Source organism: Camellia sinensis, chromosome 7, assembly GCF_055761805.1.
Source record: "Camellia sinensis isolate YWXY chromosome 7, ASM5576180v1, whole genome shotgun sequence".
Taxonomy (NCBI): Eukaryota; Viridiplantae; Streptophyta; class Magnoliopsida; order Ericales; family Theaceae; genus Camellia; species Camellia sinensis.
This window is the reverse complement of record NC_138967.1, coordinates 195413825-195427512: the sequence shown is the minus strand read 5'-3', so window position 1 is coordinate 195427512 and position 13688 is coordinate 195413825. Positions and strand designations below refer to the sequence as shown.

The 13688-nt window shown below is 36.2% G+C and overlaps 1 protein-coding gene across 3 annotated transcripts; it reads left to right on the top strand.

Moving 5' to 3' along the window:
• The first annotated feature begins 4398 nt into the window (after nucleotides 1-4398).
• Nucleotides 4399-13266, top strand: FAR1 (FRS (FAR1 Related Sequences) transcription factor family). 3 transcript variants are annotated; one of them, XR_003635995.2, is made up of 9 exons: nucleotides 4448-4870; nucleotides 7840-9977; nucleotides 10085-10141; nucleotides 10718-10786; nucleotides 10898-10966; nucleotides 11042-11110; nucleotides 11211-11258; nucleotides 11527-11758; nucleotides 13040-13266. XR_003635995.2 is itself a non-coding variant. In XM_028224303.2 (8 exons), the coding sequence occupies exons 2-8, from the start codon at nucleotides 7905-7907 to the stop codon at nucleotides 11581-11583; spliced, it is 2442 nt and encodes an 813-aa protein (XP_028080104.2). In that variant the 5' UTR covers nucleotides 4399-4849; nucleotides 7840-7904; the 3' UTR covers nucleotides 11584-11918. The 3 variants fall into 3 exon arrangements, 2 of the variants coding, with proteins under 2 accessions (XP_028080104.2, XP_028080102.2); XM_028224303.2 differs by lacking the exon at nucleotides 13040-13266 and having other exon boundaries at nucleotides 4399-4849; nucleotides 11527-11918; XM_028224301.2 differs by lacking the exon at nucleotides 13040-13266 and having other exon boundaries at nucleotides 11527-11918.
• The last annotated feature ends 422 nt before the right edge of the window (nucleotides 13267-13688 follow it).

Genomic DNA, 13688 nt, shown 5'->3' with positions numbered 1-13688 from the left:
CACGTCTTCGTTGATGTGAAACCTACAAGAGTGGCACTCTTTCAATCAGTTTGCACGTGATTCATTGACTCAAATTATATTCCAGTTTGGAATTAAAAAATGCCGACATTGTTTTTAATGTAAGTAACGCCGTCACCAATGTCATTAGTAACGCATAATGATATGAATTGCACAAATTGTAAACCTGTTCAACTTCTGCTTTATAGGTAGTACCATGGTGGTAACAACGACAAAAGTTGACGTCAAAGTAAAGTAACAGTTAAATTTGCAAAATATATACATACAAAAGCTAGCAAGAAAACTGTCGGTGCCTATCTAAAAAATAGCCACATATTTAATTAAAACAAAAGCATCTCATCCATTTCCCAAAAACCATGCACAACCATGCTTCCATTTCGTCAACCCATGCACTTAACTAAAAGTTTTCTTCACTATAGCTAGCAAGAAAAAAACAAAAAGGACAAAATAAAACATGCACACACAACCATCCTGTTTTAATACAATGCCAACAATAACATAAGTCAAAGTTTTCAAACGCAAGAGAAGGACAGGCATCTTCAACACTCGTAATACCGCTACATCACATCCGGCGACCCCCAAACAGGTTTGTAAAAGGCGCCGACGCAGTACACTGGAGCTGCTTTTGTGTAAGCCACCCTATGATGTGGTCGTCATTAGGCTGGCACATCATCACCTCCCGGTAATTGGTGTTATCCATAAGTGTCGAGGCGAAGTGGAATAACGGCGTACCAATCAGGGATGGAATACTCGTCGGGCGATGCATGTACTCCGAAATAGTGTACAGCGATTCGTTGCCTGTGAGGTGCCTCACCGTAACCTGCTAATTCTTCGTACGCACCACATCTGTCAGATTGTTCATGCTTTTCGCAATAACTAATGCTCCACTTGTTGCCTTCTTCGACTTTGAAACACTTGTTGATGGCGTCTTTTTCCTTTTCCCCTTTTCAATCGGAACATGCTCTAGTGAAGAATCTGAATCCACGTCTTGTACTCCTGCGGGTATCGGATCAGCAAATGGCTGGGCTCCCAAACTCTGCACTGAATCAGATGAGTCATCAGCAGCTTCAGGAAGTTTCTCTCCCAGGGTCTAATGGTGCTTCCCAGTAGCTGATGCCCCCATGAAAATTGCCTCCATCAACTCACGATGTTCCAAGGTTTTTTTCCTGAACTTGGCACACACCTTGTTTATCTGCAGAAATAGAGATATATGAAAGAGAAAGACGTTACATTGCATATAATTAATTAAAAGTTAACTAAAAAAGTTTAAAATGTACTGGTAAATGACAAATATGAACTTGTTTGTACATGTACTTACCGATTCCATCTTGTCCTACCACTTCTCAGGTGCCTGAAACATACCAGTGTCACAGTCAAACCCTATCCCTGACACTCCTTTGCTTGAATCCATTAACTTTGTCCACGCTTGCCACTCTTTTTTCAAACTCACGTACTTATTCTTCAACTGTTTCAGTCCATGTTTTCTTCCTGTTTTTTTCTCAAATTTCCTTGCCAAGGACTTGTACCCTGCTTGGCTGAGGACTAAGAATGGGCGATTTCCTTTAGTAATCTCATTTGCAATCAACTGCAGGAAAACTCGGATTGAGTTACTGTCCCATGAGGCCTTGTGGTTGAACTGATTATGTGTCTCTTCAAGACAGCTTGACTTGTCAGTGACAATGCCTTTGCTTTTGGGATGGGTACGTGGAGAAGTATGTATGGAAGCCATTACTAATGTACGGTTACAAAAGATTACCATCACAAATTCGGTTGTTATATACAAACGCATAGGCCATTACACATTAATAACAACAAACATAGAGATAGGATGCTAAATTAGCCAGCATATAACCATTGCACAGTAATAACATACGTACACAGGTTCCATGGAACTAAGTAGTGGACATAGTTATGATAGTCATTAATACGTCGACCGTTTCGTACTAACAAAGGCAAAGGCAGCTTAAAGTCATACTAGAACATACTACCAACATACTAACAACGTCGTAACGTGTTTGTACATACTGACAACATCCTAACGTTTCTTACATACGGAACAACAAAATGACAATGACAATGCATAGTACATACACAATGGTCTTAAGGACACGCAAGGATTGTTGAATGTCTATGACATCAGCCCGCAATTGCATGACAATTTCGTCTCTGGGTGACGCATAGTCTTGGTTCTCTCGCCTTGGTTCTTCACACCAACCAATCCAACTGACACAGGGCTGATGAATGCAAATGATAGAACTATTAGTCAATGGGTTGTTAATGTTCATACAGTCATGGCCGGTAAAGAATGGGTGACTCACCACAGGGCGGAGACATGCAAAGTAGGGACGCCCTGGATTTTTGGCGGACCTGGAAATCTTAACAATATAGGGGCCATGTCCACAGGCACACATTCGTCGTGGCCATGTACTGGAAGTTGCAGTAGAGGTAAACGAAGCCATGCTATGATTTACAAACATTCGGAAGTGACAATGAATCATGTAAGTAATTAGTTTATGTTATCTGTCTATCAGGTTAAATACTATCTGAATACGATGCGCATGTTTCATAGGATAGGTATACAAACTGTCAACTTCCTTCCGTTTATTTTAAAGAAAAGCAGCCTACGTTCTCATGGTTTCACTGTGAAGGTGGTAATAGAAAGGTAAATATGTAGTTTGGTAAATTTAGATTTCAATGAACATAAAAAAGGGCATGAACATCGTGTGTTTACATGATTGAGATGAAGAATTCATGATCAAATTTTATTATTACTTTTTTCCTACTTCTTATTATTATTATTATTATTATTATTATTATTATTATTATTATTATTATTATTATTATTATTATTATTATTATATTCTGTTGTTTTTTGAAATTTCAGAATAGTCTATTTATATCAATAATTTTGAAGATTAAAGTTTGTATCCACATGACACAAATTAGACATATTTTTTTTGAAAAAAAAATACAGCATTAATTTATATATACTTAGACTAGATCAACTGAAAAAGAGTTATATTCAACTGGTAACCATTCAGCTTTCAATGAAGACAGAAATGAATGAAGAAAGCAGAGGGTTTTATTCAGATTTATGAATAATCAAGTTAACAGTGTTTGAAGAAGTGAAGTTGAATAAGGACAACCCAAAAATGTGACCGTATAAAAATCAAGACTGCCTCTGAGGACTGTTTTTTGGAAGAGAGATGGAGACATTCTCTTCAGCATTGACAAATCAATAGGTATTTCGCAGATAATAAATCAATAAGTATTTCACAGATGGAGATATCGTCTCCAGCATTGACTCAAAAATCACAAAATTTATTCAAATCATGTGTTTTCCTTATTCATTGACAGACCATTTCATGAGAAATCAATAGGTAATTCACAGATCATAAATGAAGCTTATCATGACAGTGATAAGTAATCAAATTACCAATGTTTACTAAAATGAATTTTGTAACAGAAATTGATATTCATTCCCAAAATTTATGTCATCAGTCAGCATTTGTATACATCAATTTGAAATTGTGATTTGAAATTGATAATTTGTAATGCGAATTATCAAGAAAAAAAAAGAAATGCAAAACAGACTGTTTTAAGAATCTCAACAAAATAGGTTGTTTTTATTTTTCATATGTATCTGTTTTTTAATCTTTACCATGGGTTGATCTACATGAAAATATAAGAACGGATACATATATCTGCCTTCAAACCGAATAGATTTATATATAAGAATAGATATATATTTGCCCCAAATGTGTGAATATAACCGTAATCAGCCCAAACCGAACAGATTTATAGATTTTAATATAAGAACAGATATATATTAATTTATATATATATATATATATATCTGCCCCAAATGTGTGAAACGTAATCGTAATCAACCCAAGCACCACGGTAAACAAACAAATCGGTCATGAACCCAACCCTAAGCAGATCGGAAGCAGGGGCCACACAGACGCGAAAAGGGAAACGAAATCAGAACGGCCATAAAGCATTACTTGCAGATCGGTTTGTGTTTGAAAAGGTTCGTTTTTGTTCGCCGCCGCGGATGCGTACTCCGGTGCCGATCGTCTCTGGATGCCTCCTTCGCCTATTACGCTTGTTGTGTGCCATTTGGGAAGGTTGTGTGTGTGATGAGGCATTGTCCCTTAGAATCAGAGGAACTCTTCAGAGTATTTTGGTATATTTACCCCAATAAGGGTTTCAAACCAACCCGTGAAAGTAATTTTATCTCCATATAACTAAATAAACCTAATTTGTCCAGACGTGACTAATTTAACCTCAGTTTTGCTTCCCAAACGGTTTACTTATTTGACAACAATGGTGATCTGATTGTCATGTTACCGATCTTGACCTCAAAGCTCGGCATTTGCTCAATCATAATTTCACGACAGCATCAAGCCCTCATTTTATGTGTTGTCTCTCGGTGATAAATGACTGATAAACTTTAATCTCAACAACTGATGCTACTTGACTTCGAAGCTCGACATTTGATTAGTCATATTTTTACTCCGCACCATGAATTTCATCTCAACTCCCACAATAATAAATTATTCGAGTCTAATTTAAAATTTTAACATGCTTAAAAGTTAAGGTTTAATTTAAAAATTTAACATATTTTAAAATATGATATTTAAATAAATTTTTAACGAATTGGAATTTGATGAAACAAAATATAGATCCGACGACGAACCCTCCCTTTCCAGTGAGTTCTCTCTCTCCCCATCAGTTTCTTCTCTCTCTACACGCTTATAGCTCCATACCTAAGAACTCTGGTTTCGATTCGATTCGATTCCTACACGCTTATCTATCGATTTTCGAGGTAAAATTCATCGACAAACAGGTTAGAATCTGGCTGAATTTTGTTCAACTTCTTCTCTCTATCTCATATAACATTTTTCTGACTTACATCGAAATTGTGCGCTTCTTTGTTTGTTTGTAGCGTTTCGTATCTGTATACATTTGGCAATTTGCTACTTAATATGTACGAATGCTCATTGATTGTGATTCAGAGATTAAGCGAGTGTTGTAGCGTTATAATCGGTTTGTTTGTATATGTTCATGACTGTTAGTTGGTAGGTTAGTTTAGGAGCAAGTTTTTTTCGTAAATTGTGTGATTGCTACATGTATACACATATATGTACTAGCAGCTGTTGCACACAGCTAAATGTTTGGACGGTTTGCTGAATCAGAAATATGAGTTGGTTTTGAAAATTGATTCGCAGTTATTTACTGAAAGTGGCATGTTTTTATTGATTCAATTCGCAATTATATGGTCGTTTTTGAAAATTGAAATTGTGTGACAAAGGTTCAAAAAGATGTTATGAGTTGTGTGCTTTCTATAATATAAAATAGATAAATGAATAAAGTAGATTCTCTCTCTGCAATTCATAGATTTATGCCTATATAGAGTTTTGATTGCCATCACTAAGTGGATCGATTAAACTTTCCTCGTGCTGGGATACTAAATTCTAAGATTGGTTGGGTTTAGAGCCTCTGGATGTTTGTGTTCTAATATCAATTAGCAATTCTATGGGCATTTTTGGAAATTGAAATCGTGTGGAGAAGCTTTAAAAAGCTGTTATGTGTGGTGCGCTTTATATAATAAAATAGATAATAGATAAAATAAATTCTCTCCCTGTGTATTCATACATATTTGCTTTCATAGAATCTTGATTGCCATCATTAAGTGGATCAATTCAACTTTCCACGTGCTGGGATATTAAATTCTAAGATTGGTTGGGTATAGGAGCTCTGGATATTAAATTCTATGCCCTTATGCCTAGACGTTTTGAAAGTAATGAATTTTGATTGTGTGAGTTCTTGTAGTTTGGCTATAATTTTATTTCTTTTGTGCATGTTATATCGCTAGATGTTTTTATTATGAACTAAGTATTTGTTAATTCACTCTCTGATCGTTATACTCTTCAGCTATGTTACATGAACTCGAGTACGGGTGTCGGGTGCGGGTATGTATTTAGAGGTCGGACTCATCAAATCATAAATTTAAGAGTACGCGGACTCGGCCAAAAAATATCATATTTTTATATTTTTAATCTAGTATGTGAGATAGAATGGTACTATATATAACTTATAGTGTCAAAATGACATTTATAATAATTATAAAACAATATATACATATAATAATAGTGTTATATACAGTTATATAAGAAGTATCCGTTGAAAAGTATCCAACACATATCCCATACCCTTGTTCGAGTGTCGGGTGTCCAACACGGGTATTTGATTTATTTTGAAGAGTCTGTGTAACATAGCTCTTCAGTTGCCTCTATGATTCTTTCTTTCAAACATTTTTTTTTGATCTGCAACAACAGCTTCATAGAATGAAGCATGATCAAGTACAAGAGTAGGGGGACAAGAAGTCCACCAAGAAAAAAAAGAAGAAGAAGGAAAATACGATCTCACATTCTACAAATGGCTTTCCAATCCCTAGAATAAAAAATAAAGGAACTCCTTTTAAAAGGAGGAGCCACTGACACCCAAGAACAGGTGAAAAGAAAAAAATCATTTCCAAAATGCAATGGCTTTCCAATCCCTAGTAAAAAAAATAAAGGAACTCCTTTTAAAAGGAGGAGCCACTGACACCCAAGAAGAGGTGAAAAGAAAAAAATCATTTCCAAAATGCTTTCAAAATCTTCTTCGTTGCTCTCAAATGCTTTCAGACATTAGCTTTCCTGCACATAAACATTTGTAGAAATGTCACATTGAAAATTGAATTTAATGTTAAGACTTCTTTTGTTTTAGAAGTATACCTATATCTGTGCAACATTTTGTGATTATTGGCCGAAAGAGGGCAGCCACTTGGCCCTTCTTTGATGACTTAGTGCCTCATCAGAAACTACCATAACTTTCCAAAAGGTTCCACAACCTATTCACCACCAGACCACCCACAGGACACATCACTTGCCGTAGAGTTAAAGTTTATGTTTGATGACTATTTTCTTAGAAAGTAGATCTTAAGTTTTGATTTTTTCTTTCTTTTAAAATCTTTTTGGGATATATGACACAACATATATCTTTTTAAATAACAGAATTAAATGTGGCTTTTTGTTCAGCTTTATAGTTGAGATCTGATTCATAGCTCAATTGAATTATGTGTATTTGTTACATTGATTTTGTTATAATAAATTGACTCTGTGCTGGTCAAAAAGAGTAGAAATTAGTTGTTTATGTTTAGGTACACCTAAGTTGGTGTTCCTATTTTGATTTCTTGAATTTAGCAATCTTTGTATTACTATTTATGCAGTCTAGTTTATGCAAGATTGGCATCAAAACAATTTTACCACAAATTATATCAATGGAGACTAATGGACAGGGAATGTCCTTGCATATTTTTGTTGCCTTTGCGGGTTGGGCATGATTTCACCAAACTTGGGGGTAATAAATAACAAATACTTTGCAAAATTTATGAACATTTATTGTATCCTTAGTTAATATAGAGAACGGCGTTTAAATACATCATGGTTCAATTGAGAAACATGGTTGTACTACCTTTTATTTCTATACATAACGAATGAATGAAGAAATTAAATACTGTTAAAATCTAAGAAAACTTGCTTGATTTGGGTTAACTTAGGGGAGTTCAATATCAAGAGTACCATGAAATAGTATGATCTTTGAATAATATTCATTATCTGAAATGAATTCCTTACAGTGTTGTGCTCTATGTCCTAGATTTTGTAATTATTAACAGTGTCTCTGTTTTCCTGGGACTGTTGTAAATGATTAATTTGACAATATGTAGTTTTGTTGGAAATTTATCTGTAACTACGATTTTGTGACTATGATTAGGAAGGGGTGTGACCAAATGTGGCTGGCAATACCAAGGATTGTGGGGACATGAACAGTGGTTTGAAATGAGTGCAGATATGGTTGACATTGTTGACAAAACACATGATAGAGATGGAGCTATTGTTGATACTCCTAAAAAGGACGATATGGGGATTGAAGGGGATGCTGATTTTGAGCCACGAAATGGTATTGAGTTTGAGTCACATGAGGCAGCATATTCTTTTTATCAGGACTATGCCAAATCTATGGGATTTACAACCTCAATAAAAAACAGTCGCCGATCAAAGAAATCAAAAGAATTTATTGATGCCAAATTTGCATGTTCTAGATATGGAGTTACACCAGAATCAGATGGCGGCAGCAGTAGACGCCCGAGTGTGAAAAAGACAGACTGCAAAGCCAGCATGCATGTGAAGAGGCGTAAAGATGGAAAATGGTATATTCATGAATTTATAAAGGATCATAATCACGAGCTTTTACCAGCCCTAGCATATCATTTTCGAATTCATAGAAATATAAAATTAGCTGAAAAGAATAATATCGACATTTTGCATGCTGTTAGTGAACGAACAAGAAAGATGTATGTTGAGATGTCTAGACAATCTGGTGGGTATCAAAATGTTGACATTCTTGGTGATGGCACAAGTTATCAGTCTGATAAAGGGCGATACTTGGTTCTAGAGGAGGGAGATGCACGAGTTATGCTCGAGTATTTCATGCACATCCAGAAGGAGAATCCACATTTCTTCTATGCGATAGATTTGAATGAAGAGCAACGTCTTAGAAATTTGTTTTGGGTTGATGCTAAAAGTAGGAATGACTACATCAGTTTTAGTGATGTTGTTTTCTTTGATACGAGCTATATAAAAAGCAACGACAAGATGCCATTTGCTCCTTTTGTAGGGGTAAACCATCACTTTCAGTCAATGTTGCTTGGGTGTGCATTGGTTGCAGGTGAGACTAAATCAACATTTGTTTGGGTAATGAAGACATGGCTTAGAGCAATGGGTGGGCAAGCTCCCAAAGTGATAATCACCGATCAAGAAAAAGCCTTAACAGCTGCAATTGAAGAAGTTTTCCCAAGTGCACGACATTGCTTTTCTCTTTGGCATATATTAGAAAAGATCCCTGAAGCTCTTGCTCATGTAATCAAAAGGCATGAGAATTTTATGGGAAAATTCAACAAGTGCATTTTTAAGTCATTGACAGATGAGCAATTTGATATGAGATGGTGGAAGATGGTCAGTAGATTTGAACTTCAAGACGATGAATGGATTCTTTCATTATATGAAGATCGTAAAAAATGGGTGCCTACTTACATGAGAGATATGTTTTTAGCTGGAATGTCAACAACTCAGCGTGCCGAAAGTGTTAATGCTTTCTTTGATAAGTACATTCATAAGAAAATTACTTTGAAAGAGTTTGTAAAACAATATGGGATGATTCTCCAAAATAGGTATGAAGAGGAAGCTATAGCTGATTTTGATACATGGCACAAACAGCCCGCCTTAAAGTCTCCTTCACCTTGGGAAAAACAAATGTCAACAGTTTACACACATACAATATTCAAGAAATTCCAAGTTGAGGTTTTGGGTGTAGTTGGGTGCCACCCTAGAAAAGAGAGTGAAGATGGAACAAATGTGACATTTAGAGTTGATGACTGTGAAAAGGAAGAAAATTATGTGGTGACATGGGATGAGGCAAAGTCAAATGTTTCTTGTTCGTGTCTTCTCTTTGAATACAAAGGTTTTCTTTGCAGACATGCGATGATTGTTCTCCAAATTTGTGGTCTTTCAAGCATCCCATTTCATTATATTTTGAAAAGGTGGACTAAACACGCAACAAGCAGGCAATCAATGGATGAAGGAACAGAACGTATACAAACTAGGGTGCAACGGTATAATGATTTATGTAAACGAGCCATTGAACTGGGTGAGGAAGGATCTGTGTCGGAAGATCGTTACAATATTGCATTTCGTGCACTAGTCGAATCTCTAAAGAACTGTGTGGATGTTAATAATAGAAATGCTGCAGAATCTAGTGGCAATGCTCTTTGTCTTCGTGAGATAGAAGAAGAGCATCAAAGAAGCCTCGCAATTAATACAAGTAAGAAGAAGCCTGCAAATAGGAAGAGAAAGGTTAGTTTGTGGAAATAATCATGGGTGATCATTGTATTCACTATATGTTTTAGTAACTGCTTGACAGTGAGAGAGAGAATTTTAAATAAGGCCAATTTACATTTCAGGTACAATCAGAGCCTGAAGCTATGACAGTTGAGCCACAGGACAGCTTGCAGCAAATGGTTTGTTCTATTTTGATTCCATCAGAACATTATGTTGTACCAGTGTGCTTTGGATAACAATGAGGATGACACTATTATATCTCTATTGAATGAAGCCCATGCCCTTTATTTATTTTTAGATAATTACACTAACATCCCTTGAGGTTTGGAGTGAGCCCCACAAGTTTACTATATTTGCATTGAGTTAGCTCCCTTTTCATCAGTCGTATGGATGAAAAAATGGAGTTGCCTTTTATGTTACACTTAAATGCATATTTTAACTTGTTTATCCCTGTTCTACACAACATCTGCTTTAGTTTCATCACTTTGGCAAGGGAGGTCTGTGTAATTATGCCAAACTCGTGGGGGCTTATTGTATTTTTTCAAAACCTCAGGTCAGGGGTGGTCTGTGTAATTTACACCCCCCCCCCCCCCCCCCCCCCCCTCCTTTTGTTCCAAAATAAAAGCTGGTTAAAGTTTTACGAAATTATTTTATATACATAGGTTTAGCTTGAGAAGTATTTAAAACGGAATGAGTTTATAGCTGCAGTAATTTGCGCATTCCCATATTCTTAATTGGTACAATCTTGTTTGTAGGACAATCTAAGCTCAGATGGAATAACCCTTAATGGCTATTATGGGACCCAGCAGAATGTGCAAGGACTGGTACTATGTTTTATAATCTTTGGACCATTGAGTGCTAGCCTAGATTTATGATTCATATTAGATGAAAGCACAACTTAAATCATTACGATTCTTTTTTGGTGCTAATTGCAGTTACAATTGAACTTGATGGAACCGCCTCATGATGGTTATTATGTTAATCAACAGAGCATGCAGGGGCTGGTATGTCATTTTGAAAGTCTTTGATTATTTTAATGAATTTGTGTAATTATTATATTATTTGAATTGGGTTTGTAGGGACAATTGAATTCCATAGCACCCAACCATGATGGCTTTTTTGGGTCTCAACAAGGCATGCATGGACTGGTATAGTATTTTACATCCTTGTAGCAGGCAGTGAAATTTGGTTTTGATAGTGTGGTATAAATTATGAAATTTCTTAAAATTTTTGTTGACTTTCATGCAGGGACATTTGGATTTTAGGCCACAATCTAATTTCAGTTACAGTTTACAGGTCAGTTTGTGAGATCTGGCAATTACATGTTAGCTATCTAGCATGGGTACGGGGTACGCCAATACGGAAAAATCTTTAAAAAAAGGATACGAGTATGGAATAAAAGAATTCCTAGCAAGCTAACTTCATCTCTGAATAAAAAATTCCTTATTTTGGTAATCGTGTACTTTGAAATGTACCCATTAGGTGTATGACATCTTTCTGAAGTACTTTATAGTTATATACTTGCCGTGGACTTTTTACTTGAACTTTTTAACCCTAATTTCAGGATATGCCCAATTTGAGATCGACTCAGTTGCACACAGATGCTAAAAGACATGCTTAAGGAAGAAACACCAATAATCAATAGCATTTGTAGCGAGCAGTTCCTATATGAAGCTTCAATTTGCAGGTTTACATTGTACCTAACCCGAGCAACATGTGGTAATCAGAAAAGTGGTTGATTCATGGAAGTGGTTCCAGAGTGCTCCCCGGGCTGTTTCTCCAGAATATAAAGAATGGTACTTTGTTTTAAACTATATTCTTTTATTTTTATTTTGAAATGAAGGGAAGCAAATGCCGGTCCTTTCCATTGAGTTACTTTAATTCTTGAGCGGTCATTTGTTCGCTTGAATGATTAGTTATTATCTGTGAACTCTTCTTCGCTGACTTTGTTGACCATTCTTGGAGACTTCCTTGTACTCCTTTGATGCACTTAGCCTTTGACCCACCGTGATCCTTCTATCCTGTTTTAGGTCAGGGGATTCAGGGCATGACACATAAGGCCACGAGCACCATAATTCTTTACAAGTCAAGCCCTTCAAAAATCGCTTATGTGTTAGGCCACAAGCACAGTAATTCTTTACGCTTTAGGCCCTTCGAAAAGCTCCTTTGCATCAGGGCACAAGCTCACTAATTCGACACTTCAGTCCCTTGACAATCCCTCTTGCATTATCAGGTCTCAAGCACAGTGATATGTATTATTGGTTAACACCCCATTTCTTAATTGGCTACTCTCGTTACAATTAGGTTTGGAAAGATGGTTTGTGGTTATTTTAGCCACAACAAATAAAACATCACATTCAATTCATAATCATTACATTCTTCTCTAAAAAAAAGTCAAAAAGTTAAAAAGCCAACCTATTTTCCAAACGAAAGTTGATTAAGAAATGTGGTGTTAATGGATGGTTACATTAACCTTTATTGTAGCAAAATTTTGAGAATGCACCTCAAAAATTTAGTTGGACGTCATTTTTAAATTTGAGTTTTATTATTTTTCTTTCAATGTCCTAATTAATTCCAATGTCGTTCCCACCTAACCTCTAAATCCTAACCCTACCTCCACCCACCACCACCACCTTTGGCTGCCACCCCTTAACCCCTCCCCACCTCCGACCACCACCCCCTTAGTCTGTCCCCAACCCTTCCTTGCCACCACTGTGCCATTACTCTCTCCCAGCCTCTTCTTTGCCACCATGAGTTCCTTCACCCTGAAATTCACCACCATAGCCTCCTCTCTCCGCCATTCGAACCCCCACTAATAACCCTTGCGAACCATGAGAGAGAGAGAGAGCGCAAAATTGAGGGAGAAAAAAGAAGGGAGTCTGCGGGAGTGGGGGTCACGAGGGAAGGGGCTATGGAAGGGGGTGGGCATTGGAGGGAGGAGCTAGGGAGGGTGGGGGTTTTCAGAACTTTGGTAATTTCACTTTAGGAATATAATGATATTAAAAAATTTATGAAAATGTCAGATGTTCGAAAAACTTTTGAGGTTCATTTTTTAACGTGACAAATTTTAATTCTAGTCTGCAAGGGGGCGTGCGTGAGCTTGGTTACGCCTTCATGGGTACTGGAGATTTTTGTCTGTTGTAATCATGTTGGAAATGTATATGTTAAGTTGTAAAGAGATGGCAAAAGAGTTTTGTTTTCATTTCTCTTTATGCATTTTAAGCAATTGATTGATTTAGCAAGAGCTTCTTTTGTAAAAATTCTTCAAAAAACTATATATATATGTATGTGTAAATTATTTTTATTTTTTATGTATTAATTACATATAAAGAACAATCATAGTTGCTGTCAGCAAAGAAAATGCTTGTGGGTGAAATTGAATTCGTTTTTAATTCCATGATTTGCCGACACCAATAGCAAAGTTTAGTTAATTTGGACAGAGAATCGGTGAATTCATGCTCTAAACTTACCTACCACCACTTTACGCTTCAAATTGCATATACAATAAAATCACACCATTTATAGAAATTGAAATAGTTCAAATAATAATTAAATACTCGCTGAATTGCTAGTGATCCCAAGATAAAACAGATCAATCATTCTGATCGTACACAGTTTCATATTTGCAGAAATAAATGGGCATTAATAAAATCTTTTAGAAGAAAATAAAGGATAGCTCAACTAGTTAGAACCGGTGTGCCTCACTAAGAGGTCAAAGATTCAAGT

What these genes read in the sequence shown, in the direction of transcription:
- FAR1 (XM_028224303.2), top strand. Translation starts at nt 7,905, where the DNA reads ATGAGTGCAGATATGGTTGACATTGTTGACAAAACACATGATAGAGAT. An exon ending in AGCAGAATGTGCAAGGACTG is followed by an intron (nt 10,787 to 10,897) that starts GTACTATGTTTT and finishes TGCTAATTGCAG; the next exon opens with TTACAATTGAACTTGATGGA. An exon ending in AACAGAGCATGCAGGGGCTG is followed by an intron (nt 10,967 to 11,041) that starts GTATGTCATTTT and finishes TTGGGTTTGTAG; the next exon opens with GGACAATTGAATTCCATAGC.